This window comes from Phoxinus phoxinus (genome assembly GCF_949152265.1).
Source record: "Phoxinus phoxinus genome assembly, chromosome: 17".
Classification (NCBI taxonomy): Eukaryota; Metazoa; Chordata; class Actinopteri; order Cypriniformes; family Leuciscidae; genus Phoxinus; species Phoxinus phoxinus.
The window spans coordinates 16,473,116-16,500,842 of NC_136892.1; the positions used below are offsets into that span (position 1 = coordinate 16,473,116).

The 27,727-nt window shown below is 37.9% G+C and overlaps 5 protein-coding genes across 23 annotated transcripts in view; 4 read left to right on the top strand and 1 right to left on the bottom strand.

The window, feature by feature from the left end:
• The window catches only part of mark2a (MAP/microtubule affinity-regulating kinase 2a), a 38,388-nt gene extending 34,276 nt beyond the window's left edge, over positions 1-4,112 (top strand). For 8 of the 18 annotated variants that reach the window (XM_079585878.1, XM_079585880.1, XM_079585870.1 and 5 more), the window contains 2 exons: positions 1,408-1,443; positions 2,474-4,112. In XM_079585878.1, the coding sequence (XP_079442004.1) occupies positions 1,408-1,443; positions 2,474-2,909 (472 nt within the window). In that variant the 3' untranslated portion in view covers positions 2,910-4,112. Of the gene's footprint in view, positions 1-1,404; positions 1,444-2,473 lie in introns of all 18 variants that reach the window. The other 10 variants (XM_079585877.1, XM_079585869.1, XM_079585864.1 and 7 more) reach the window with 2 other exon arrangements.
• Positions 4,113-5,623: 1,511 nt separating this feature from the next.
• On the top strand, positions 5,624-11,226 carry LOC306984391 (uncharacterized protein). Its single transcript, XM_079585701.1, has 2 exons — positions 5,624-5,801; positions 6,965-11,226. Exon 2 carries the CDS (start codon positions 7,046-7,048, stop codon positions 8,042-8,044), a length of 999 nt encoding a protein of 332 aa, XP_079441827.1. The 5' UTR covers positions 5,624-5,801; positions 6,965-7,045; the 3' UTR covers positions 8,045-11,226.
• Positions 11,198-14,143, top strand: LOC306984392 (putative oxidoreductase YtbE). 2 transcript variants are annotated; one of them, XM_079585703.1, is made up of 2 exons: positions 11,198-11,516; positions 13,107-14,143. In XM_079585703.1, exon 2 carries the CDS (start codon positions 13,133-13,135, stop codon positions 13,994-13,996), a length of 864 nt encoding a protein of 287 aa, XP_079441829.1. In that variant the 5' UTR covers positions 11,198-11,516; positions 13,107-13,132; the 3' UTR covers positions 13,997-14,143. The 2 variants fall into 2 exon arrangements, with proteins under 2 accessions (XP_079441829.1, XP_079441828.1); XM_079585702.1 differs by having other exon boundaries at positions 11,328-11,512.
• Positions 14,144-14,337: 194 nt separating this feature from the next.
• Positions 14,338-16,813, bottom strand: bada (BCL2 associated agonist of cell death a). Its single transcript, XM_079585704.1, has 4 exons — positions 16,229-16,813; positions 15,914-16,054; positions 15,577-15,800; positions 14,338-15,479 (listed from the first exon to the last, which is right to left on the bottom strand). The coding sequence occupies exons 2-4, from the start codon at positions 16,044-16,046 to the stop codon at positions 15,390-15,392; spliced, it is 447 nt and encodes a 148-aa protein (XP_079441830.1). The 5' UTR covers positions 16,047-16,054; positions 16,229-16,813; the 3' UTR covers positions 14,338-15,389.
• Positions 16,814-22,486: 5,673 nt separating this feature from the next.
• Positions 22,487-27,727, top strand: part of slc8a4a (solute carrier family 8 member 4a) — a 61,770-nt gene continuing 56,529 nt past the window's right edge. Inside the window, exons 1-2 of the mRNA XM_079585639.1 lie at positions 22,487-22,654; positions 22,929-23,018. The gene's annotated coding sequence lies outside the window, so the exon portion shown is untranslated. The remainder of the gene's footprint in view (positions 22,655-22,928; positions 23,019-27,727) is intronic.

Here is a 27,727-nt window from a genome sequence, read left to right on the forward strand (position 1 = left end):
CAGTGGCATATTAGCATGATAAAAAAAACAGCGAAGTAAAATGTCCCAGGCTCTCGGCCGTGCCCGGCTTCATACCACAATAATGTTAATAAAACTTTATTACATTAGCCCTCCTATGAACATGATTTCTGCCTGAGTTATGTCGGATTGCTTTCCATGGACTGTGGAGGTGAAATGACAACTCCCATGATTCCGCGCTCATTCACGACGTCATCAAGCTACGGCTTTGTTATCGTTTTGAAAAAGCGACCTCTAGCGGAGAAACTTACATACTGTGTCTTTAATAATACTTTTATTATTGTATTAATAAAGTGTTGTTGTTAAAGGTATAATGTGAATATTACAATGCTTGGGTAAGTGGACCAAGAATAGTTACATTCCTTTTTCTTATCCATTTTGTAGACCCCTCAGACAAATGTGAAATATTAGAAGTACTAGGCATCAAATTCTTTATGATTTATATTCTGTTGATGGGAACTAAACGCTCATACAAAGCTTGACATTAGATTTTAAATTGGTTAGGTAAGTTTGCGGTTTGCAGAGAGCCTGCCAGAGTAAATAGAGGACGACAGTCGTGTTTTCATGGTGGGGGTTGTATAGGGTGACTCCTGCTTCTCTCCTCTTATGGTCTACTGCTTATTCTTATATGGCTGCACTAAAACAGACGTGCTGCTTTTGTCCCTTCGTTCTCGTGCTGCGCTGTTTCGGAGGTGGCTGGTCTCCCCGTCCGACTTTATCTTTCAACACACACCTCCCTAAAGTCACTTGTTCAGCTGTACGAAACGCACAAGAGTAGACAAAATTATTGGGCTATGATTTACATCAATGTCAGCCACAGATACAATTTTTTACAGTTCATCTTTGACAGTCAAGCTTGGGATTTAAGTTGTATAGGACTCCTGGTAGTTTTGCACCACTGGGCACTACTCTGAATCTTGCAGTTGGATTTTAATAAACATTTTTCATTCCTTTGGGTTTTCTTTTAAATGATGCTCTGACATAACCAGACTGCAGAATGTACACAAAGGAAAATCCGAACAGTTTTTGTCACATCAGATATTCTCTCCATTTTGAATATGGATATGTATATTCTCATCTTGGTCTACTAGATCTTCTCTGCTCATTTGTGCGCTTTTATGCTGAGTACAGAGTGGCTTGTGCGAGTGTGTGTTGATCCTAAGGTTCAGAGTTTAAAAGGAAAATTTTGTCCAGAAGTTGGTGAAGGGACTGTAAAAAGATGCTTTATGGCTTTTGCTAATTTTTGTTGTTGTCATTTTACTGATTGAAACAGGATATTGATTATGATAAGTTATTGATAATGAAATCTACATAAACCGGACTAATACTTAGCTAGCACCAATAAGAACTTGAATTGAGGGACTAAACTTGTTGGTTTTCTTTGAGGAGTCCGTATGAGGGAGAGGGTCGAGATGAGGCCAGCAGGTGAGGACAACTAATAAAAATCTCCAAAAGTGTACTGCTCAAATCACTGAATCATTACTTAATGAGACTTTTTTTTTTTAAAGAATGAATCATGTTCCGTGGAGTCATTTAAAGATTAAAATGTTTTGTTCTTTTCTTTTTGAATAATTGGAGGATTTGTAACTTGAGAATCAAATGTCCACCACTGTTCAAAAGTTTAGAGTCGGTACGATTTTTTTTAAATGCTTTTTTAAAAATCAAAATCGGTGAAACGGTAACATTATGAAATGTTTTAACAATTTAAAACAATAAAATGCTTTCTATTTTAATATATTTTAAAATGTAATTTATTCATATGATGGCAAAACTGAATTTAGAGCAGTCATTACTCATCATTCAATATGCTGATTTGCTGCTCAAAAAAATATTTCTTATCATCAATGTTGAAAGCAGTTGTGCTGCTTAATAGTTTTGTGGAAACCGTGATTTTTGTTTTTAAGGATTCTTTGGTGAATAGAAAGTTCAAAAGAACATTTATTTTAAGTATAAATATTTTCTAACATTATAAATGTCTTTGTCAGCTTTGAACAATTGTAATGTATCCTTGCTGGATACAAGTATAAAAATCTTACTGACACCAAACTTTTACTAGTGCATTTCTTTAATATACAAACAAGAATTCAAGAATTTGAAAATAGGTCTACACTTCTACCCATGTAGTGTTTTATTATATTTACATAAGTTTTTTTTCTTTTTACTCCCTCAAACACCTTAGAGGTCCGATTAGTTAGTGGATGACTATTTTGACTGCATTGTAGTCTTCCATCATGGGACCATGTTGGTGTTTTGTGTTGATTTATAAAAACATTTCATCATGTTGATTTTTAAAATTGTAATGTTGATTGTTGAAGCAGAAGATCTATTATGTAGATGTTACAGCTTGAATCAACCAAGATTTTTCTGTCTGTTATCATTTGCATTTCCTTGTCTTCCTCGTGTTCACCTTTATTTTCCTGTTTGTGCCTCTCTCCTCTCAACGTTCTCAACAAAGACCCATGTTGAGCCCAGCAGACAAGATGGAGAAAGGTACCCAGGGACTGCCCGGCGACGAAAACAAGGACTCCTTTTCTTCCTCTTCTCCAGCGTCCAGCACACCCTCATCCACCCTGGCCTCCAGGGACACCAAGCCACGCTCCCTTCGCTTCACCTGGAGCATGAAGACCACCTCCTCCATGGAGCCCAACGAAATGATGAAGGAGATCCGGAAAGTTCTGGACTCCAACAGCTGCGAGTACGAGTTGCGTGAGCGCTTCATGCTCCTCTGCATTTCGGGCATCCCTGCGCACGACGACTATGTCCAGTGGGAGATGGAGGTGTGCAAGCTACCTCGCCTCTCTCTCAACGGGGTGCGCTTCAAGAGGATCACCGGAACATCTATCGCCTTCAAGAACATCGCCTCGAAGATTGCCAATGAGCTAAAACTGTGAGGAAGTCGATCGTTTTTGTGTGAAAAGATCTTGAGGAACGGCTGGAGCCCATATGTTGGGTATGAGGAGGCACTGTGAGGAAAATCATTGGAGTTGTGAGCTCTACGGCAGCAATGAAGAGTCTCAAGGCTGTAAAGGTGTAAGACAAGTTCATGGGGGACATTTGTGCATATAGACATTTTTCAAGGGGGTTATTTTTTGGGGGAGGTGTTCTGTCTTGGTTTGGGTTTTCTGTTCCTTTCTCACCCTCCTCGAATACTTTGTGTTGTCATCTTTATTTTTGGCAATTTCGTTCAAATGTTGTGGTTTTTCTTGGACCTCACAATTGTCGTCAGCTCAGAAGGAGTTAAGAGAGAGCGAGATGAGGTTGGCGTTAATAAACTGGATTTGTTTGCCAGTGAATCTTTTTTTTTTCTTCTTCTTCTACAAATGCAAACCAGCTATACTGTCATGGAAAGCTGTAGCTAACTCCCCCCCAATACCCTGGTCCTTATTCCTTGTTCATCCCCAAACACAAACAATGGTAAAAACCACATTACTTGATCTTACTTCCAATTCCAGGTTAGCTGTGATGAGCAGAGATGGAAAGATTGGTTGTTTTATGCTCTGAATGTACAACAAAAAAAACGAGACCCAAATGGCTAGGCACATTCTGTAGAGCCATCATTTGAATTTTCATATCCACTCATGCTCTGATTGGTTCTGATCTAGCCAATGGTTTCTACATCACAGTACGTGTCTTATTTGAGCTGAAATGGAAGTGTTGACTTGAACCCTCGGTGCACTGGAGGTGAATCACCTCTTAGCACTCAATGCCCAGACAATTAGTTTTTTGTTGTTTGTTTTTGTTTTTTCCTCTATTGCAGGGGTTACATATCTGAAACTAATTAAGGGCCAATTAAGTAATTATTGGTGAATTGTTGTGTAATTAAGACTTGCTGGTTGGATCCAATCTGCTGCACTGGAATAAGTCTGTGTTTCGTTGCCTTTCTCTGGAGAAGATAATTATTAATATTATTATATGAATAAACCAGACATTGGATGATTTGTGTTCAACTGTTTATGAACAATATTATTTTTATTTTAGTGTATTTTTATTTCCTTTTGTTTCACCTTCAAACAACATTTGAAATATGCTTTTGTTCTTTAATTGATTTAAAGAGCGTGCAATACAAATAAAACTATTTACTTTCTAAAACATTCCACCTGAGAGCACTTGGAAACTAGCATATTTAAGTGGTATATTTTTTAGGGTAACACTTTCATTAATATTTAACATTATGCAATACTTAACAGATAATTAGTGTACTTTTAGTATCAGATGTTATTTATCTGATTATTATCTTTACATTTTAAATTAAATGTATATTAATTACAGATGCTAAAACATATAGCTGTAACGTTTATTATTGGTTTATGATACTGTTCCAAATATCAACTTTTGCCTATTTCATTTGTTGAAAAATGTTTCTTCATGTTAGAAAAAAGACTATTTCTTAACCCAGCAGCAGATTTAATCCATATTTGTTAATTGTTTAGTCTCTCTTATTAATGGAATGCTGATCCTAGCTGATATGCAGTAATCTTTATAGATGATTGAATGAACGAATATATAAAATGTGAAAATGACAGTGCTCTAAGGGGATAGAAAAGTAGCAAAGCTTTATGATAAATCTTGAAAAAAATTAGGTCTTGATTACCAAAGTTATAGGCTATGTTAAAATAATTGGGATTTTGTTTGTAAACTGATTTGAACAATCCGAGGAAGGAAAGATGTGATGTGCACATCTGTGATAGTGATGGCCTTTTCTTGAAACGAATCGTTATTCCGAGTCGGATAAGAAAACTTACAATTCGTGGATCTCACTGAATCTGTTCGAGTGGTTTTCGAGTAAAGGGGCGAAAGGTAAGTTACTCAACTCCACTAGCCGAATAGCAGAAATTTTACAAAATTTTTTTAGCCTACTGAGATTAATATCAAATATGTTTACGGCTTGAGTAAACATAATTGGGGTCAATCAATCAATGACATGAAGTGTATATTCTTGTGTCCAAGTGCATTATTGGAACATTTAAATTATACATATTTTATATTTTGTTATCTTAAAACCCCCAAAATGTCAGTTGGTGCAACTGTCTGAACATGAACAGTACGACTAAGAAAACTACTAAATAATTTTTTTAAATGATAATTACTATGGCATCATTTTAAGTTAGAAACCTTTCATAAAAAAACGTTGATAAAGATCAGTATAGTGTTAAAGCTGTTAAGATCATTGTAAAACTCAGGGTGGCAATTACATGATCCAAGTGATCTTGAGTGAAAAGGTTTGTAGATGTCTCTTAAATACTGTAAAACTGCTCGTGTCAAGTATGGGTAGGTTGGTATACTTTCCATGTCATGTGGTACAACTACAGTATAGCATATACCCCCTGACATAAAAACAGTCAACAAATACATTTAAACACTTTGAAACGTTAACTGAGACTTGTTTAAACACATTGTTCATGACTCAAAAATATGCATTACCCTACAGCAGGTTTGAAAAGACTTTCTAAAAACATTTTTTTAGAAGCTTTATTTGTCATGCGACGTTTTACAGCACGTAATGGATCACGCAGATATGTCAGGGAGCGTAATTACGTATTACGTCAAATAGTCATTGAATCATTTTGAGAGAGTTTTTTTAAATTAACTGTTCGAAAGAACCGGTTCGCTGAAATGACTCGGACCTCCCTTCACTAACTGGGGTCAATCGGTAGGAGGCGATAACTCCAGACGCCTCACCGCGCATGTGACCCTCCCCCAACCTCAAACGAGGCACCACTGACTCCGTCATCACACGTTATCAGTGAGCTAGCTCATGTCTTCGGTATAGTTGCGCGTTGGAGGTGAGTTTTAAAGATTAAACTTCTTAGTAGAGACCTTTAATGGTTTTCCTCTGTATTTCACTCGTCGAGTGTGTAAGAAGTGCGACAAGACCGTTTAATCGACCATAATTCAGAAAATGTATTCACTCCGTTGTTCGATATTCTCTCCTATCCTGAGCGTCGTCCTCATGTGAACCGAGAATATCGTAATTTAATCGCACTAAGTTATTTTACAATGTGAGATTCTTTTGTCTGTGGTTGTTGGCTACTGGGTCGTAATGACTATACAGTCTTGCCTCACAGGACTTTTGCAGCTACTTCCTTAGTCTGGTGCTAATATATACTAGCGTTAGCACGATAGCTTTAGTCATCGCTTTATTGAGATCCAGTGGATCAGTGTGACTAAATAAGAGGTTAAAGATACAATGTTTTCATCGTCTATTCAGTCAAATTCACGTTGACCACACAATCTAGATAAAAATAGAGTGTGAACCATGTTTGAAAGCGACTCATTCTAAACGCTAAAGCCTCCTGAAAGTGAAACCGCACGCTCTGAAATACTTGGTTCTGATTGGTCAGTCGCGTTTAGCTATTCAGCGGTAAAATAATTTTGTAGCGTGGCAGCTAAACTGTGTAATTTAGCACAGAGCTATGTAGTGATTAGGCAAATGTTTATATAAATTAACTTAATGCTTTTTCACTACTTAATTTACTCAGAAGCTGTGTGATTATAAGCGTGATAATATACAGGCAACCAGTCATCGCAAATTGCATTGTGCTAATGTTGTCTTTCTGGTTTTTACTCTACATGGAAAAAACAACAATTCATTTACTCTCAAATTAACATTTAATATCAATGCATCCATGTAATAAATGGGATGACTAAGGTAGAATTAGACGGTCATAATTGTAAAAAAAAATCCATTCTGTTATAATAATTCCTATATTTATATAAACCCTTAAATAATTGGTAGGTACGTACATAATATCTCAACTTGTATTCCTTTGATTCAAGTCTGTGAGACCATTAATTGTTAATAAATACCAATGGAAAAATGCTTGATGGCAGCAGGGAAGTTGTGGTTTCTACTGTGTTTTGCATTTCTAATTTTTGCTTGAACTGTAGTTATTGTTACAGTAGTTTGTTTTTTGCCTGTTTATGTGACTTTGTTTTTCTTTTTTAGTAACTTCATTGTTTGAGAGCTTCCACGTGCAAATCAACCAAAGACTGATTCCAAAGCTCACCGTTGTTCTTCCTGTCCAAAATGGTCAAGATATTTGTTGGCAATGTAGCTTCAGCGACCACCGAAGACGAGCTCCGTGCTTTGTTCGAGAAGTATGGCCCTGTGTCTGACTGTGATATTCTGAAAAACTATGGCTTCGTGCATATGGATGAGGAAGAGGCGGCGCAAAAGGCCGTCTCTGCTTTGCACAAGCACGAGGTCAACGGCTCTCGCATCACCGTCGAGTATGCCACCACCAAGGTACGCAATGCCACCAAGATCTACGTGGGCAATGTTCCTGAAGGCGTCACCGCCGCCAAAATCAAGGAGCTCTTCCAGCCGTTCGGCAAGGTTGTGGAGTGCGATATCGTGAAGAATTACGCATTCGTTCACATGCAGAGGGAAAGCGAGGCTCTGGAGGCCATTTCAGAGCTTAACCACTCCAAATTGGAGGGCCAAAAGATCTTTGTGTCCCTCTCCCGCAGTAACCCATCCAGAAATGGCAGAGAGGAGGACTATTATCCTCCTCCCCCCCCGCATCACTATCCACCTCACCCACACCATCATCCTCACTTTCTCCCCCCACGCCCGCCGCCCCGTGACTACTATCCGCCTCGTGGCCGACTTCCACCACCTCCTCTCCCACCGCCGCCGCCCCGCGCCTACTACGAGCGCGATGTGTATGAGAGGGGCCCTCGCCACGACCCGTACGCTGCCCCATCCCCGCGTTTTTACGAACGGGATCCATATGAACGGCGCCTTCCGCCCCCTCAGCGACCAGTCACACCTCCTCTCGCCGGGCGCTACTACCGTGAGCGCAGCCCTCTCGGCGGTCGCCGCTCTCTCCTGCCTCCGCCTCCCCCTCCACCCTCTTCTGCCGGCTTCGCTCGTGGTTTCGCCCGCAATGGCGCTAGCTCAGCACCCCCTCCCCCTTCCGCCGCTCCTTCCTCCCACTATCATCGCTACTCTCTTGGCTCAGGCTTTGATAAGGATGATTATTTGGAGGACAAGTACAGCAATGGCTTCAGCCGTAGCTACTAAGCATTGAAGTTTGTCCGTCCCTTTTTTTATTATCAAGGAGCCAAGTAATTTAAGAGGGGCGTAACTTCAGGGAGTTAGGGGTGAATTTTTGTAATATTCTGTGATCGTTGTAGCTATTTTAGATAACGGGTTAATCAGCTAATACTGTACTCATTTAACTAATAGATTTACGTCCGCCCGATGAAGGAACGGCAAATAGGAAGTTAAATACACCTGTTTCAGAGTTTTATAGCATGTTATGTTGTACTATATTTGCCAGCCGCTTTGAGTATTTTCTTCCAAAAATTTTTTTTTTAGGCATATCACATTTTTTGTTAATTTTGCTATGGCATGCACTAAATACAAAAGATCGCTTGAATATATAAATATATATATTTTTTGCATTGATATTTCAACATGCATAGCCTACCCAACAGGAAATTAGTCGTGTTAAATGTTTACCTGTTTTTTTTTTCTGTTTAGTGTTTAGGAATATTCAAGTGTTGTCATTGTCTTTTGCATGAGTCGGGCAAGTTAATTTCGAGATATTTAGAATTTTCTTCGTAATTAAATTATATTAATTCTGTCGGTTTTTTTTTTATTTTATTGAATTTCTTCTCTGGACTACCTTTATGTTGGCAAATTAACTTGCTATGTTGTTAGAAGTAATGGTGGATGTAAGTGAGACCAGTGGGAAGGAACAGAGGAAATGGGTAAAGAGGTGGTTGTGGGCGGAGCTGTATGCTAACTGACTGATCAACCAATCACATCCTACCGGCTAACCGAGCACATCGCATCCACCAGCCGCTCAACTTTCGGATCCGCCGCCGCATCCTAGGACCATCGGTCAAAGGAAACGAACGACCGACCAGCCGCCGACCGCTTAATAAATTAAAAACAACGCTGAATCAATTCTACACTGTATTTCGAGATCACGTTGTATTAGACAAATAGCTGATTTGCCGACTCCGCAGACTCAGAGAAAGTTTTTAAAGATTAGAGACTTATTTTGGCATCACATTATAATGGATGTGCTTGTGATTGAAAATATTACTGAATTCTCAACATTGTTTCCTGTCCTACTTGTACTACTGCTGTTTGCCTATTGTTAGCGTACACTTCTGTTTAAAATGTACGTTTGTAAAAAGCCTGTTTTCTCGACTGTTTATCCGAAACCGCTCTCTTTATCATATTGTCCACTCGAGCAGGTTCGAAACTTATGCTTGTTTTGATTTAACCCTATGAAAACAGATTCATGTTCTACCAGTCGCTGTCATCTTGCCGCCTGAATAAAATTTCGACTGATTTAGACGCAACGCTTTTCATGTCACTCGTTTTTAATTGAGTCTCTTTAATTTCTACCTCATGTCTCACTCGGTCACGTTGTCATTCGTATATAATACAAGTGTCCTTTGACTTTATCTCTAGTGGGTGAAGTAAAGTGTCAAATAGATTCGTATTAAAACTGCACTTTCCGCTTGAACCCTTCATTCAAAAGGCCTAAGGCCATTAATTTAAACCTCAGTAAATTCTAGTTTTTTTGTCTTTTTTGTTCAAAAATGACCCCTGTCCAAGATGAATGAATGTTCAATATTCTGTTTTGAATAACTTGAAAGCTTTGTGTGGTTCATCAGGATGGGTGAGTTAAAAGTTAAGGTAAGTAGTATTTCAAGCTGGATTGTTTGGACTTTTGTTCTCCTTTTCATGTTGCACGTTATTGAATGTATGTGCTAGCAGAGTCTGTTTGACTTGTTCTGTTTTTTTTTTTTCATTGAAGATATTATTATAAACAGTCATTGTCTGTCCGTAAAACACTTTGTTCTGATTGTCGGTGCAGGTGATGTCCGTCAAGTGATCTTTCTCTTCACAGCCTTTCAGTAGAAACACAGCTGAAGTTATCTCTATAATCAGCTCTATCCAGAGGAGGAACCGTTTTACATGCTTCTATGGTTACGTTAAAACAAAATGCATTGCACAATACAGGCCTTGTGTGAACTTGAAATACTCCAGTCAGCAGCTTAAAACCTCTTAAACAAGTGTCTAATGGGAATGATAAACGAAACATCCATTATTAGTTAACAACTCTATTACTGTTAGATTTAGTGCAAATAAGCAACTTTCAAGTCCTCTGTTTTATCAGTTGCATTTTATTCGGCATGATGACCAAAATTAGGTTATGAACTAATGAATAGATTGCCCCCCAAAAAAGTCAACACTTCAAGATTTTAAGGTAGGCTAATATAATAGTTAAATATAATTTAAAGTAAAAGATAACAAAATATGAACACATCCATGAAGACATTTGTGTTGATTTAATATTGGGATAATTGAGTACTGAACTTGGTCATGTGTAATAGATTTTGACTATTTTTAAATGTTTTTGTACAGAAGAATAACAGTTTATCACCCCAATGTTTTGAGTTATGTAGAATCTGAAATTGTCTGTTGTTTAAAAATAATGATTTGACTGCTATTCATCACTTAATATAAAAGCCTGCATAAATTCTGAACTTTTAAATTACTTTGGCCTGAAATTCTGCAGTGCTTTAGAGTTTAACTGCTGGTGCTTTGCAAGACTATAAACACCTGTTTATAATAAGGGTAGTAGTCAACCCTGTATTACCATTAATCAGAATGTTGTGCTGCAGGGCTGTAATATGATGGTAAAAAAACACTTTCCTGGAAATGTATAGTGCACATTGTACGGTTTCCTGAGAATGACCCATATAAAAACTAACATAAGGTTATTATTTTTATTTAATTCTGCTGATGATTTTCATGCAGACAATAGAGAGTGAATCATTGGGTTTGAGTAGGATATCATGTGACAGCAGATCAAATGTGCACTTGTGAGAGGTTAGGACTTGTGTGTCTGGTCTGTTTGTATAACACGAGCTCTAGTTAAGAAGTAACTTGAGTTCAGAATATATAACTTCTATAAACGAAATCCTGAGAAAAACGCAAAGCTATCCAAAAGGAAATGCACAATATGATTTAGTTCTTCATTGTTTGTCAATTTCACTGTTTGAAGGCTTTCACAATCTTTGTAGTGTAAATATGAGTGCAATAAATGCAGTGTGTAGTAGCTTTTATGCAGATAACTGATTAAATGTTTAGTATTTTTCTTTAATGCTCACTAATGACCATTTCTCAAATATTTTGGGAATATCTGTTGGTGAATAAAGGCAGCATGGTGGTTATTTAATCATTTTGTTGTGTCGTGGATTTGTTTGCCTCATTGCACAGCTTCTTTCTGCAGTTCTGCAATCATATCTTCCCCCAGTTTCTACAAAATAATAACTAAGCATTAAAATTACCACAGCGTCAAAAATGCTCAAAAAACGAACCCTCCTGCACCATGCACCACATTCAGGAAACCGCTTCAGTTAATGTATGTGACACGTGGTGTAGGAGCACGTGGATCCTTTGGCGATTTGGCGGGCTTTCTGTTTTTGAACAGCGTTCTGACATTCCAGACATCTGCTTTACGTGCGTGAGTATAAACCTCGAAAATTAAAACATAACAATACTTGTATACACCAATATACAAAACGAATCGGTCGCATTTCTAAGATTCTGATAATATTGCTTTTATTGCTTTTTGTATTAGTAGTAAGCAAATGGGGCTGCTGTAGTAGGTCTTTATGGCAATACCTTCGTTAGTTGCATAATTTCTTAGCATAATGTTAATATTATGTGGTTGGTTATTAATCTTCATGACTATAAGCAACATAGTCAGTCTTTAGAGGTTAGGAAACACTCGAGGTTAGGAAACACATGAACTCAAATTTAAACTCTCCAGCAAGCAAAAGATCTAGGGAATAAATCTATCTCAGAATGTTGGCAAAACATGACATGAAAAATCGCCCATCTATTTTTCTAAATGTATGTGAGAGTTCATCCTTGCATATTTTTTTGGCCTTGTAAATTTGTATTTAAAATGTTACAACTCGATCTTTCTTTTAAACGAGACTATTGAAGCTTGTTTCCACCACAGATTCAAAAATTAAAGACGTTTTATCTCACAATACTGACTTTTTTCCTCACATTTGCAATTTTTAGAATTGCGAGTTTATATCTCGCAATTATGACTTTTCTCAGAATTGTGAGATATAGGCTAAAGTTGCAATTGCGATTTATAAAGTCCAATTCTGAGGAAAAATGCAGAATTGTGAGTTTATATCATGTATTTCTGAGGGGGGAAAAAATCAGAATTGTGAGATAAATTCGCAATTACCTTTTATTTTATTTTATATTCAGTGGCAAGAACAAGATTCCATAATCTCTGGTGACATACAGTGCTGGTCAGAATTATTTGCCCCCTTGGTAAACATGGTCAAAGATGGCTGTAAAAAATAAATCTACATTGTTAATCCTTTTGATATTTTAATAAAAAAAAGTGTGCAAAAATCTAACCTTTCATTAAAAGTTAAATAATTGAAAGTGGGGGGAAAATATGTTATGAAATGAATGTTTTTCTCCAAAACATGTTGGGAACAATTATTTGCCCTCTTTTATTAAATACTTTTTGCCACCCTTTTCCCAAGATAACGGCTCTGAGTCTTCTTCTATGATGCCTGATGAGTTTAGAGAACACCTGACGAGATCAGAGAGCATTCCTCCATACATAACATAATATCTCCAGATCCTTAAGATCCATGTTGGCGCTGCTTCTCTTCAGTTCAGCGTTGTGTTTTGGAGAAAAACGTTTATTTCATGTGATTCCCCCCCCCCCACCCCCACTTTCAATTTGTTTACTTCAAAAAAAGGTTAGATTTTTGCATTTAAAATAAAATATCAAAAGGATAAAAAATGCAGATAATTTTTTTTACAACCATCTTTGATCATATTTACCAAGGGGGCAAATAATTCCCATACTGATCTGCCTCCATCTAATAACCAAATGAACAGAATTAAGTTCCGCTCCTAAATTCTTTTCAATAATCCGTGTCACTCGGATGCACATCACAATACAGGAAAAAAAGATGTGGCGCTGTTTCTGCTACATTGTGACTTTAGTGTTTTGTTCACAAAAAACTGTTGCCAAATTTCTTTCAATAAACACTGTTTTCAATGTTTTCAGGGCTGAATTTTTGCAATAATATAAAAATGATGGTTCCGTCAGTAACACTGATGTCAGGAGTACAAATGCCACTTTTGGGTTTGGGCACATACAAGCTACAGGACCTTGAGCAGCTGAAAATGTCTGTCAGCTCTGCACTTCAAGCAGGATACCGAGCCTTTGACACAGGTGCTGTCTATGGAAATGAGGCACATCTAGGGCAAGTCCTCAAAGAGCTGTTGCCCATGTATGGTCTAAGCCGTGAAGATGTGTTCATCATCAGCAAGCTTTCCCCATTAGACCATGGGCCGAGGGCAAAGGAAGGCTGCATGAGGAGTCTGAAGCTACTAGACTGTGAATACATCGACCTCTATCTGGTGCACTGGCCTGGGATGGAGGGTCTTGACCCAGGGGATTCCCGCCATTCAGAGTATCGGGCGCAGAGCTGGGCGACCCTAGAGGAGTTCTATGCCAGTGGGCGATTTAAGGCTATAGGGGTTTCAAACTACACCTCAAAGCACATTAGGGAGCTGCTCATGAGTTGCCGCGTGCCTCCAGCGGTCCTTCAGATAGAGTGTCAACCGAAGCTGATCCAGAGGGAATTGAGGGATTTATGTATGGAGACAGGCATTCACTTCCAGGCCTACTCTTCTCTGGGTAAAGGAGCTCTCCTTAGGGAGCCAGAGGTAGTGGATATAGTGAAGAGCTGTGGTCGGACCCCTGCCCAGGTACTCCTGAGGTGGGCTGTGCAGCAAGGCATCTCAGTTCTGCCTCGGTCCTCGCAGCCAAGCAGAGTGCAGGAGAATGCACAGGTGTTTGACTTCCAGCTAAGTGAGATGGATATAATGAGGCTGGATGCCCTGAATTGTGGAACAAGGTTTTGTAAACGTGACTCTAGCAAAATAGCTTAAGCCCTGATTTGACAATTTCCTGAATAAGAAATTATTAAAAAAAAATAAAGATCATCATTGTAATAAATAGTCAATGACGTGATGCTTTTTGTAGTAGAAAAAACACATTAAAAATTTTATTTATACTGGCTACGGCTTGGATACACCAATGATGAGTATGTTTTTATTTTGGAAACAAAATTTATGGGAAAATTACACCAAATTAGTTATTTAAACTTACACTTTTCTTGAAAATGTCAAAAAAGTTTTTCAAAACCATATGAAACCAATAGTAAATTTCTACAAGTTGGAACAGTTTAAAACTGGATCTTTCCTTTTTGACCCAAAAACATAACACTTGCTTCAGCCAGAAAATCTTTTATTTTGACGACAAAATTATAGAAAAAAGATAAAAACTTGATTGTTTTAAAAAGTATTTAAACAGTTCATCCATTACTCAATCTATGTAAACAGCTATAAATATGTACAAGGATCTTAAAAAAAGGAATGAAGCACATAAAGCACAGCAAGACTGATAGTACAGAAATAGCACTTGTGTTGTCCATCTGCATATATTTGCTTCTCCAGAAACTGAATGTTGTTTAACATACAAGACCAGCAGATGAAATATAAAGGGGAAAAAATCCAATAGAGACAACAGACAACTTTACAATCAAGAAATATGTACATGAAAGGCAGTGATGAATTGCAAAGCTATGAAAGTATCAATTAAATAAATTGTTCAGTTTTCCTGGTGACATATCCACGTATGGTATATTCATCATAAAAGATGGCAGAACAACTGATTTGATCCACTCTTACTAGTTATTCACCACAATGGTTTGGCATTAACAAACAAACAAACCTGAGATGTAGCATATATCAACAAATTAACAAATAAGTTTACCCGTATTATTGTTACCGTCACTAACCTTACAACTTTATCCTGTGTCACAGTCCTTGAAATATATTTACATTTTGCTAGCATCCGCTCTAGCCTTTAGTACAACAAAAACGCACGTCTATATATCAATCTATAAAATACATCATAGAACACATTTCTTTGCCAAATATGAACTTAATACATATCAATAAATAGTTTTAAATAGAGGTTTTATTTTTGAAATCAACACATAGAAAGATTGTCCAATGAATTGTAATATTTTAGGAGAGATTGTCCCTTTTGAGATTGTCAAATTGAATTAACACTGACAATTCTTTTAATTAAACGTACGTTATTGCAGTGGTAAAACGCGATACAGCACCTTTACCGTTTTCTCAGATTGGTTTTGCAGTAGCTTGAGCACATGGATTACAAAAAGGCCATGATGGTGATCAGACTAGCCTTCATCTGAGAGCAGCTCTCGGGGTAACTGTTATTAAGTGTGTAAAGCCATGTTAAAGCATGGCTACTTCATTCTCTGCCCTCCTCTTCTTTGGAACTCCAGAGGAATGAGAACCATCCTCTGTAGGTCTGTTTCTGGCTGTTCACTCTTTTGACATCCTAGAGACAACAAAACAATTTAAAATGTAAGATTTCACATATTTAAGGACAACCTATCAAATATAAATGCATTCAGTGTACCATATAGCTGGCTCACCCCTTTGTCAAGCCACGTGTCAAATTCATCGCTCATTCTCCTCAGCTGTCGTCCGTACTTCTTTGCTTTCCACAGCGCAGCAGGAGCAGATTGAGAACGACCTCTGAATGGAAGTCCATCTCCCGCTCCTCCATTCTCCTCCGCCGATGCTCCATCCTGGGGCTCTGCGTCCTGCCAGCGGCTTACTGTATACACCTGAGACTCTGAATAGAGCCGCACACGCCCTGCAAAAGCATGTGATCACATAATAAGATCATTTTTGTTTAATATAGGTCAATAGGCTATATGACGCATGTCCTTATCCTTAATGTCGAGTGTGGTTGTCTGAAGTTCTCACCTTGAGGAGAAATGTTTGGCAAGGTTTGATCCTGATGTTGTCCATGGTTCTTGATTGTCTTTTCAAGATGTGATTGCTTTTTGCCATCCAAGGCGCTGGAATCATCTTCATGGTCATGCGATGTTTTATCCATTGTGAGAGCTGGTGAACATAGAGTAGAAGGATATTAATATTGGGATTTCAAGGTGTTAAAACAATTAATTACCTAATACTTATTGTATTACAAGAAGATCATTTAGTAACACAAGGTTTTCAATGATTAAATTCGTTTATTTACATTAAGATTGACATTCACTGGTCTTCCTAAATAAATACCTGTGGATCTGGACGAATTCCAGAACAATAGATCTGAATGTGTTCGTCTCACCGGAACTCAGTTGGTAGTGGCACTAACGTTAGATGTTGTTCCGTCTTATCTCCGGTACGATTACGAGTAGCTTCTCCAGTTCTCAACATATATTGACTGCCTCATGGCATGTGACACACCCAAACAACAACAATAGCTGTAATTGCTACTTATATAAGTTTCATATTTCTAAGTCAAGCTCCTCTGAAAACGTCGTCGGCCAAAAATAATGGAAAAAAGATCCCGTTTTTCGTGACATTTAGTCGGAGTGATTGTCTTCTCGCCGCAAGTAGTAGCGTGCCAAATTTCCAGTCCGGCTGTTGTTATCGCTACAGTGTGTATGATGATCTCATTTCGGCTCCGATATTGTTGTTGTCCGTCGTCGTTTACAGTAGTGCTCCGCTCTCAGCCAATCAGACGGCGTTCGCCCTCTTTGGTCAGCCAATCACAGCCCGCTGCTAGGGTGTTTTGGGCGCTCTCTGGTGCAACGTCACTGTTGCGATAGGGGTTCGCGAGCCTTTGCTGTCCCGTGACTTGTTTACCTCATACGGGCCCCGGTCTCGCGGAAGCGTGGGAAGATATATCGTGCGCTTGAGGACGCCGCCGCGAGAGAATTTGCAAAAGAAACGCACCGTTTAACTGTATTTGCATAGAGTGGCATTAGAAAAAACTGAGTGATTTTAGTGGTGCAGCTCTCAGTGCAATATCAGTCACGGGGAGTTTATGCCTTGCTCAATTATGAATAATTTATTATGGAGAGTTAACGTAGGCTATCTATGTTTGGCCTTTACGTTGAATGGGTTGCAGTACAGTAGCCTATACGGATAATGCTAACGTTAATCAAATTAGTAGCTAAGAGAACATATTTTGCTATTTCTATTCAAGAGCTGTGGTCATATAATGTGTATTTTCTCAGTTCGAACTGTAGATGGCAGGAGAGACCTGTGTTTTTGAGTCATTAGAAGAAGTTGGTTATTTCTTTGCTTATATATGACTCATGTCTGCAGAACACAGAAATAGTATATAGGTTAATAGGACCTGTTACTGTGTAGATTGCGGCATATGTTAGATATTTTCATGTTATTTTTGCTAGGTCTACAACACAGCATGTCTGTGTGTTCGCTGTACATGCAGTTCTCCTTTTCAGCTATTAACACATAAAATGTGTAACAACTCTATATGTAATTTAGCCATACCAACTGAATTTAGCAATGCAACATTGACTTGAAAAAAAAAATTGAAGAAAAAAAAAAAGATTATGTCCTGCTTGTAAAGATTTAGATAGAAACATAGTTCCTCATTGACAGCATCATGGAGACACACGGGTACAGCAGAGTATAAATAAAAGGTCCTTCCACTGATTATTTTATTGTTTATACTGTTAGGTTTTTTCATTGTTGTGACCCTGCTGCAGAAATAAATAAAATACAATCTTAACACTAGAAGTGCCAGAATTCCATAACTACTAGAACTGCCACAAGCGGTCATTTTGACCACTCCAAACTCTATCTTTAATGATAAATACCCAATTGAGAGATTAATTGATTTATTGTATTTGGATATCTTTTAAAAACAAAACAACACCAAACTGTACATTTAAACAAGTTTAATTATACATTTATAAATAATAATATCATTAGTAGCCTACCGTAATTATCGCATATTCACAACAGATAGGCTATATTTCCATATCCATTCAACATAACTCAGAACAAGATAATAACAACTAAAATTATCTTATTTAATTATACATTTTATTTTAATATAATAACAAAGACAATAGTCTAATAACTCGTATATAATAGAGAATATCTACATAAATAACGTAGTCAGGTATTATTCGCCTATTTCTGATCTCTGATTTCTGAATTCAGTGCGCTCAATATGACCGTCTATGGCCGAAATAGGTAAATATGTTCATTCGTTTTTTTGCCTTATGTGTAATTTATATGAAAAACATTTTAAATGAAAATACAGACACTTTTAGGAAAAGTGCAGGTACCAGCAGGATTTGATTTATTTTTTCAACAAAGTTATTGCAGATATAAAATTCAAAAGGCCGTTCTAGTGTTAAACCAGATTTGCTGGCCTTAGCAGGAGATCAAATGTAGCGTTAGTCCTGGCAGTGGCAAGTCACGTTAGTCAAGCTCTTATCACCTGACTCTCAGCTGATTCACGTCTATCTATATGACGCCTATCACTGTATATATTAACTCCTTCAGTGTTATCAGCAGCTATCGCGTTTCTCAAGAGTTAATTACCCTCCTCCATCCCCAGCTCCTCCTCTCGTCCAGTCAGGATTTGGTATCCTGATTCCCCTTTGAATCAGACTAAATTCTCGAATTATGTTGTAAATTAAAATATTGACATTAATGATATCTGCGATATATTCATGTTGGTTCTGTTTACCTCTCCTACTCTTATGTCTTATCCATGATAGGCTGCATGGATGCGCAGGGAGTTCTTGCCCAGAACCTTACCGCCAATCCTATGCTTATTTTCAATCGTATTTGACGCAAGTGGTCCTGACAGAGCTGGCCATTCTGTTCCATTGGTGGCTTAAAATTTCTAAAAATCAGCCAAGGGGTGGGGTTGAGAGACTGTCTAAGACCAGCAAACCAGTTAAGGCTGGTTTAAAGGGATAGTTCTAGTGTTGGGTCCGAGTCCACCTTTGTCGAGTCCGAGTCGAGTCCAAGTCCTTAACAACCGAGTACAAGTCCAAGTCCGAGTCCAAAGAGGGTCGAGTCGGACTTGAGTCCGAGTCCTTAACATCCGAGTCCGAGTCGAGTCCGGCCGAGTCCACAAAGATTTAAATGATTTGAAATTGACCTTTCACAAAGACCCGCCCCTCTTGGTTACTGTTGCTACGTCCGACAAGCCATTCCTCTCTCACTCCACATGTTCTCGGTCGGAGCAAAGAGGACACTAACAATGTGCCAACAGACAAGACAGAGCAGGGTACTTTTGGTTTGAAATAAAGTCTCAGCTTTCAATTTTTTTAATTTTTATGAAATTCAAACGATAAATACTGTTTTGTGGTGCTTTAATGTGTAGGCCTCAGTTCAAGCAGCACGTGAACTGATAATCTCTTCTAGTTATAGCACAAATTTCTAAAAAAGAAATCAATACACACAATTTTTCAAGTTCAAGTCCACTGCCTTTAATCTACTAACTGATTTGGTTTGTTTGTCGAACAAAAATGGCGTGTATCTGCATTATAATTGGTCAGATCACCTGTCAATCAAATCCCGGCGAAAGGTCTCAACACTGAGCTCTTAAAATAATATTTTAAACCTTACAAAATGATTGCAATGTATAGTTACAGTCATACGTTTACCTATTGTACATCTTTTAGAATCTGCAAGGTAATGCTTAATAATGCAACACGATGCATTAAGAGCCAGGGGTAAACTTTTGAGCAAGATGATGATGTTCATGAAATTTTTCTTATTGTGTTGTACATGCTAATATCTTATTTAGCCTCTGAAGGGTTGGACTAAATTAATGAATGCATTTTTAAACAAATAAGACCAATTTACACCAATGATCAAGTTCAAAAGTTTACACCTCTTGGCTCTTAACGGATGCTTCCTTCTTGTGCATCACTAAATGTTTGCAGGGTTTGTAATAGTTGTGTATGAGTCCCTCAGTTGTCACCAGTGTGAAAGTATGGATCTTACAATCATAGTCACTGCTAGTAAGGAGTCAAATATGCAGAAGATGCTGGAAAAGCAAAGAATGTGCAGGAGCTGGATGATTTTTTCCTGGATTTAAAAAAAAGAAGAAGTTGTGGATCATTCAGGTAATGACACAATATTAAAATCGAGCCTATGTAATTTGTCTTTATTTTGTGTTTGTATTTTATTTAGGCTATTAAACATCTGTTATGTGAAAAAGCTTTTTCAGGGCAGTACTAAATAGAAACAATGTGTATGATCCGTCTTATTAAAAAACATATAAAAATAACATTTTGGAGATTCTGCAAGGAGTATGTAAACTTATGACTAAAGTATAAATGCAACAAAAATGATAACATTATTAGACGCCAAAATGTTGCTATGGTTATCACGTTCTTATGTTGCTATGTGTCAAATCATCGCAATTTCATGACTCAAAGGACAAAAATTAAGTGGATTCAATCCCACATTTAAATGCAGTTATCACTATTTATAATTTACAGTGTGAATGTAACCACTGGTCCTCTAGAAGTATGAAAAACAAAACTATTTAGATTGTCAACATCACTTACCGCGTTCGGCACTCTCCCTAAAACTCTCGTCATAAACACTGACTGAAGTTGTCCGCACTGCACAGTGAATATCTTATTTATATTGCGTCTAGAGAGACTTTGTTGTTTATGAGGGGATTTGCGAAAGGATAAAGCTCGTGCTGATTCTAAACATACATTTTGAGCGAATTATTCGCATGCGGACTCTAAAACGCCTCTGATTTGCCACTGTGTTTATGCACTTAACTGTGATTGGCTACAATGCTCAACGCTGAAACAGCGTTGTTTCGTTTAGTTTTTGAATAAAAAAATTCACAAAATTTTGTTTTGTGTCATCCAGTGCCCGGACTCGACTGGACTCGGACATTTTTCCGAGTCTAAAATGTCCCGAGTCCGTGTCAAGTCCGAGTACAAATTCATTCGAGTGCGTGACAAGTCCGAGTCCATTCAAAATTGGACTCGAGACCGGACTCGAGTCCGAGTCCGAGTTCGAGTACCCCAACTCTAGATAGTTCACCCAAAAATGAAAATTAGACCATGATCGACTCACCCTGAAGTCATCCTAGGTGTATATGACATTCTCGTTGTGTGTCAAGTTCAAGTGTTACTCTTTTGGCGTAAATCGATGCATACGGCCGTCTGCCTGAAGATATTTTTGTCGATAAAGTTTTAATTATGGATATTTTTCTTACACAAACGCATCGCTTCGCTTCAGAAGAACTTTATTAACCCCCCAGATCCCTGTCGAGCACTCTTATCATAAAAAGATTCGCTTTAATGGACTTCCAAAGTCAAATAGCCATTCACTCTCATTATCAAGCTATATAATATGTTTACAGTAATATAACTCAAAATCTATTCGTCTGAAAGAAGAATGTCATATACACCTAGGATGGCTTCATGGTGAGTAAATCATGGGCTAATTTTAATTTTTGTGTGAACTATCCCTTTAAGAGGCTTTTGGTGGGCCCTTCAGCAGGCCAATATTGGTGCACAACCAAGAGGGACTATGCCTTCACATGACTGGGTTTTCTAGTAAGGAGTAGTTCTTCAAATCATCTTAATCATTATTTAATATATATTAGAGAGGGTATTTTTGCATAAAACATTATGAATTGAAAATAAATGTAGGCCTACTTGAGAAAATATAGGCTACTAGATGCTAACTTTTTATTACACCTGACGAGATTCAATAAAACTGCTGTTCACCTTTGAACCGCTATAGTTGTTTGCTAAGAGTCATTATTGAATCACGTGTCACCAGTAGAGGGGTCAGAGGGTAGCCAACAACGTTGATTCAAATTCAATTAAGCCCCTCTGATATGCACGTGTTTTTACACTCTAGCCAAGATAATTAGCATTTCTAATATATGTCTGTCTGTGCTACATCAGTGCCAGTTTGATGAATTGTCGTCCGGTGTTGGCTCGCCATGCCTGCCAGCGACACTCTGGCAAACCTGCACGCGCTGTATGGGAAAATGTCACCTCCCCTCTCTCTGCAGTCCACGCACTGCTGAAAAAATGCCGCTTTTCGCTTTTCTGCAGAATCCATTCGCAGAATTTCATTTCCATATTACCTTTTCCAACAAACTCCGCCCGTCTCCTCCATCCTCATGGCGAGGCTGATGCTGATGCGAGCGAATAGTTAACATCTTCTCATTCACTCCCTCTGGCGCCACACGTCCATGTGCGGCTCTGATCATTCTTCTCTTTTTTTTGTCTCTCTCTCTTTTCTTCGCTTTTTTTTTGAAAGCCTATTTTTTAGCAGTCTTTTTATTTTATTTTTTACCCCTAAAATGCCATTGCTGGAAGCATGCGATTGATCTTTTTCGATTGTGTTTGGAATTATGTGAATGGGCTGCAGTTGGTGCTCGAAGATCTTTCGTCGATCACTTTTTAATTCAAGTCTCATCTTGAACGTAAGACGCTCTTTTCTTAAGAACAGTCTCGCCTCGAGTCTACAACTTGATTGGATTGTGCGTGTTTATGTTAGTTTTTTTGTATTGTTTGAACTGTCGAATCAAGAAGAGCACCGCTGTACAGCGCGCGCGCATCCCCGCTGCTCCATGGAGACATGAGTCGCGCGCACCGAGCTCATTCACTGTGAATTAAACCGAACTACAGCAAGTCAACAGCGAGTGTCCACTGGAATCCACACACCCTCTTTGTAAGTACGAATTTACTCGCCACACCACATTTCAATGCAACTAATAGAGTATTATTTGCTCTTACCAACCTGACTGTAGGTTTAATACACAAAGAAAGCGAACTGAATTGCAACAAATGAGTAATAGACGTGCGTCCTCCTCCATGTTTTCAGGTTACTTGATGTCAGAATGAAATAGACGATTCTATGAAACGAAACTCCCACGTTTAAATATCTCATATTTATTCAAGACTACATAGACATTTCCAATTTCAACCTGCGTATCTTTTTTCAGGTACAAAGTTGCGTGTCATATTTCACAGCCCATACAGGAGCCACCCAACAAAATGAACCTCTGTTAACGTCCATTTGTCTGTCAGAGCAGGTAAGATTGACTTTACTCTTGTACTAAACCGGTTCAATTGAGTTACTAGTATCTGCGTACGTAGCTGCCATTCTCTCTTAAATGTTTTCTAGTAACCCCGCATAACTAGTAGAACATAGTTTTCATACTGGCTGTGAATACTTAGCAGGCACAGTTCTCATGGAAACGCTCTCCGACTCTCACTACAGAGGCAGCCCACCTGTTTCAGATAAACATAGAATATGATATGCCAGTATGCTTTGGTATGTAGGGAAGCCCTCAGCTTCCACATGCATTGACTGAGATAAAACAAATATATATTATGTGGGGTAGAAATGAGACATGTAAATGTATTTTTTACCTTCTACACTGGGCAGGTTTATTTCTCTCCCACAGTGTTTACGTGATGCGTAAGAAACCTCTGGCTGATCTTGACATGTTTTTCCTCTTTTTTTTGAAAATGAAGTGTGCTGTTTTTTTTGCTTTAAGGTATTCAACTTAAAGGGATAATTCACTCAAAAATGAAAACTCTGTCATCTTTTACTCATCCTCAATGTTGTTTCAAAACCTCTATGACTTTCTTTCTTTATGCAGAACAGAGATAAAAGATATGTTAGTATTTTTACTCCATTGACTTTCTTTGTATGGACAAAAACATTCTTCAAAATGTATTGTTTTGTGTTCAGAATGAGGAAGAAAGTCATCCAAGTTTTGGTGAGTAAATGATGACAGTATTTTTATTTTTGGGTGAAGTATCCTTTTAACATATAAGCAAATATAACAGATGGTCATTTTGACAAGCAGAGGATTTGATACGCACTTGATAGACCTGCTCTCAGTCATATGACACACAAAATGACATACGTTCTCACAAGGGAAATCAATTACGTCTTTAATTTCCTTCGTTATATAATTATACTGCAACAAAACAGACTGAAGGCAAATGATACTCCTTCAGCTTGTGTTTCAAATCAGTCCTGTCCATTTTCACTTAGGTTGATGTGAAATAGTCTGAAATATGTTTTTTTTATGCCAGAATCTTAGTGTGTCAATAGCAATGCCTGTGGTACAAAAATCATACGATCATTACAGCTATATATATATCGTGTTTTTTTGCTGAAGGCTTGATTTAGCTTCAGTCTGGTCTGGCTGAATCTCTCTAGTTGTAAACCGCTATGTGTTCTCCTGTTGTATCTCTTGGTTTCAATGGCATTATTTCCTTTCCCCTAATGCCTGGAACCATTACTCACAGCTTGAGCTAATCTGAATGTTTCTGGCAAACTGAAAATAATCCTACTCTTGCTAAAGGCGGAATTCAGAAAGTGGTTTGTTTCCACTGCTGCTGCTTCTTTCATTATGTGGCGTGTGTGAATATTTGTACATCCTATTTTGCTCTGAAAGCTCCGGAAGACGTGAATTATGACGGCCAAGATTTTAAAGGCCATTTTTGTTGCAAGCGTGAGTTTCCATTGGATTGTAAAGCCTGCAAGTCTGTCCAGAGAGCTCCATATGTGGCACAAGAATTATGTGTATAACTGTATGCGACACATCCAGAAAATTGGATGTTTAAGCCTTTTCTTTTTTTTGGTGCAGGCTTAAAGTTCTGTTCTAAATCTGAGGTTCTTTTAGTGCACTTGTGTTTATGTCTACCGGTCGTCTATATTTTATCCCTTTAGTATCACCCTCCTCAGTGAGAATCCAAAGCCTCCAAATGGCGTTCTTCTCGCTTCCACTTGCAGCTCAACCACCATTATTAAAGTTGAGCCAGGGGCCCATCACTAAAGCCGTCATATTCCCAGTCCACAGCTCGCCTGCCCTTACAAATGATTAGCACTGTAAAATCCAGCCAAGTGAACCATTAAAATATCTTGCCCTTTTCAAGTCTCTGCGCAATTGAGGTAAGCAAGCTCTGTCAAGCTGTGTTATAGATAATATAAATATGTAGCCTTAATATGAGATATTTTTGTCCGTAGCTTTTTCCTCTGTCCTTTTAGAGCAGGGGTGTCCAATCCTGCTCCTGGAAGGCTACTGTTCTGCAGAGTTTAGTTATAAACCCAATTAAATATACCTGAACCAGCTAATAAAGGTCTTAGACATCCTAGGCTGTGTCTGAAATCGCACCCTATTCCTTCATTCACTATTCTTTACATTAGTCCACTATTATATTTGAGTGAGTGAATAAAAACGAGTGAGTGAATTCGGACACTGTGTGTGCCAGAAGGACTGCCGCATTTGCATAGTTTGTGCTTGCTGTTTAATAATTATTTGAAACTTTGCAAACTGGCAGATTCAGTCATGGAAACCTTAATGAATCAATTTAATAATCAATTAAAAAGGAATTTATACTGTATGATATGCATTGGACCAGTGGTTTGGAAAATAGATGGATGGATGATTGTTAGAAACCGAAAATTCTCGGGCCAGCAGCATGTGTCCAAATTTCAATCTTAACCGTTCTATTTTATCAGAAATTACCTGAAAACAGGGCTTTAAGTGTAAAATACCGAACTTGTCCTTTAATGCGTAAACATCATCGGAACCGCGGTAGCCAGATAGGATTTAAACTTTGTTGACTGAAGACCCTTTAAAGTTTACTTTGAAGATACCAAGCACAATGTTCTCTCACCATTCCTGATTTGGTCTTGCGGCTGTCAGAGCAGAAACGAAAGCTGCTGCTCTCCATATGTTTTCACGTCGTCTTTTCCATCCTGGCGTGTTCATATATAAATTGCGTGAGGTCATTTTGTCCTTTAGATCTAAAAATCTGAAAAAGCCCATACATTTACCCCCCATAGGCCCCTCGAATAAATTAGGATTTCTTCGACAGAAGTGGTTGAAGTGACAGAAGTGGTTGAAAGTGGACAAAAGAGACATTAAAACACCAGGTGTAAACAAGGATGTGTCTCCCTTGTACTTGTGATCCGAATCCGATCGATCAAAACGCATCTTAATACCAGGTGTAAACAGGGCCTTAGAGTGAGAATCGTTTGTTTGCCTAAAATCTGTTTTAAAATGTTTTGAGCTTGTTCATTGTGACCATTTCCAGAGGTAGTCAAAAACGCATTCAACTTTCATAGCTTTCGTAGAGTATAGTTGAACTTAAGAGTGCTTTTTTGACACACTTAAGTACTGTAATTTCATAATTACTTCTGTTGTTTTTGAAATACGGTTAAAGTGTTCAACTGCCAAATTTACTGACAGATGAAACCCGAAAAATTTGAATATCGTGCAAAACTTAATTTATTTCAGTAATTCAACTTTTATATTATAATTCAATAATATTGTAATTCAACTTATATATTATATAGGCTTATTACATGCAAAGTGAGATATTTCAAGCCTTTATTTGTTATAATTTTGATGATTATGGCTTACAGCTTATGAAAACAAACCCCAAATTCAAAATTAGAATATTGTGAAAATGTTTTCATAAGCTATAAGCCATAATAATCCAAATATAACAAATAAAGGCTTGAAATATCTCACTTTGCATGTAATGAGTCTATATAATATATTAGTTTCACCTTTTAAGTTGAATTACTGAAATAAATGAACTTTTGCACGATATTCTAATTTTGCGAGTTTCACCTAAACTAAAGTAAACGTAAATGTAATTTCTATTGAAACTTGTATGTTATGTATTTAAATATATGTGTATTTACACATTTGTAATGTTGAAATTGCAACACTACAGTTAAATTATAATCAAGTACTTTACATGTGCTTTAGTATGTTAGTCAACACATTACAATAAGCGCACTTCTTTAAAGCATGACAAGATTATTAAGCATACTGAATCAATATGTGCTTTAAAGTAAACCGTCTAATTTGACATTATTACAAAGCTCTCTTAATACAAAGTTGCATAATTAAGATGGTTATCTTTTGGAACAACATTCACGTCACATGCCTACGATGCCCTAAAATACTTCCTCTGTAGCCATATTACCTCACCGGGTTGTTTGGCCATATGGCAGGTTGATTACAGACCGTTTAGAGTTGTGTCCTTTCAATGTATACAAAATATGTTCCTTTCACTATTCAGGAGTGCCTCTTCATAGCAAGACTCATTCCATGATCAAAAGAAATGTCTGAAGACCCCAGAGAAGGAGTTGAAAAAAAGTAAAAACATTGCTAAGGACCTGTGACCAGTTAGAAAATGTGTACCTGAAGATTACAGAACACCATTCACAAAGTAAAATGACTACAGCAACCATCCTCAAAGAGGTTGCAAAAAAACAGTATGGCAGGAATGAATGAGTACACTCATGTTTCGGCTCAGATTGTATAAATCTTTCACCTTTGCTAAAGAAAGAAGGAGCTGCATTAGACACAGGGAGGTCACTTGGGACAAAAAACAAGGAGAAATCCACAGCTCTCCTAAAGAACACTCTTGCCTGTCTAAAATTTGCCAAAATGTTTGGCAAACGCAAAATACTTCTAACAAAATCACCTTGTCACATAACATTGGCTGTACCAAATGGGACTTCTAGCTTTTAAGATTCTGGCAGCATGTAATTAGGAAATTTATTTAAAACTGGGAAGTCTGTTCATGCTGAGAAACTTGAACCACAGAAAGTGGATTAGGCGTATATAAGGTTTAAATTAAAGCTGAAGTGTATAATTTCTACTTGGACAATATATATATATATTTCCTGTCTTTTATTGTTCACTAAACAGCTAGTCCCATCCTAAACTTGCACCGATGGACCAATCAGGGCTTTCAAGCA

Excerpts from the sequence above, each read along its gene's own strand:
- LOC306984392 (XM_079585702.1), top strand. The coding sequence starts at position 11,413 with ATGTATGTGACACGTGGTGTAGGAGCACGTGGATCCTTTGGCGATTTG. Across the intron at positions 11,513-13,106 it reads ATTCCAGACATCTGCTTTAC|GGCTGAATTTTTGCAATAAT; the intron begins GTGCGTGAGTAT and ends CAATGTTTTCAG.
- LOC306984391 (XM_079585701.1), top strand. The coding sequence starts at position 7,046 with ATGGTCAAGATATTTGTTGGCAATGTAGCTTCAGCGACCACCGAAGAC.
- bada (XM_079585704.1), bottom strand. The coding sequence starts at position 16,046 with ATGGATAAAACATCGCATGACCATGAAGATGATTCCAGCGCCTTGGAT. Across the intron at positions 15,801-15,913 it reads GCCAAACATTTCTCCTCAAG|GGCGTGTGCGGCTCTATTCA; the intron begins GTGAGAACTTCA and ends ATGCTTTTGCAG. Across the intron at positions 15,480-15,576 it reads ACACGTGGCTTGACAAAGGG|GATGTCAAAAGAGTGAACAG; the intron begins GTGAGCCAGCTA and ends TGTTGTCTCTAG.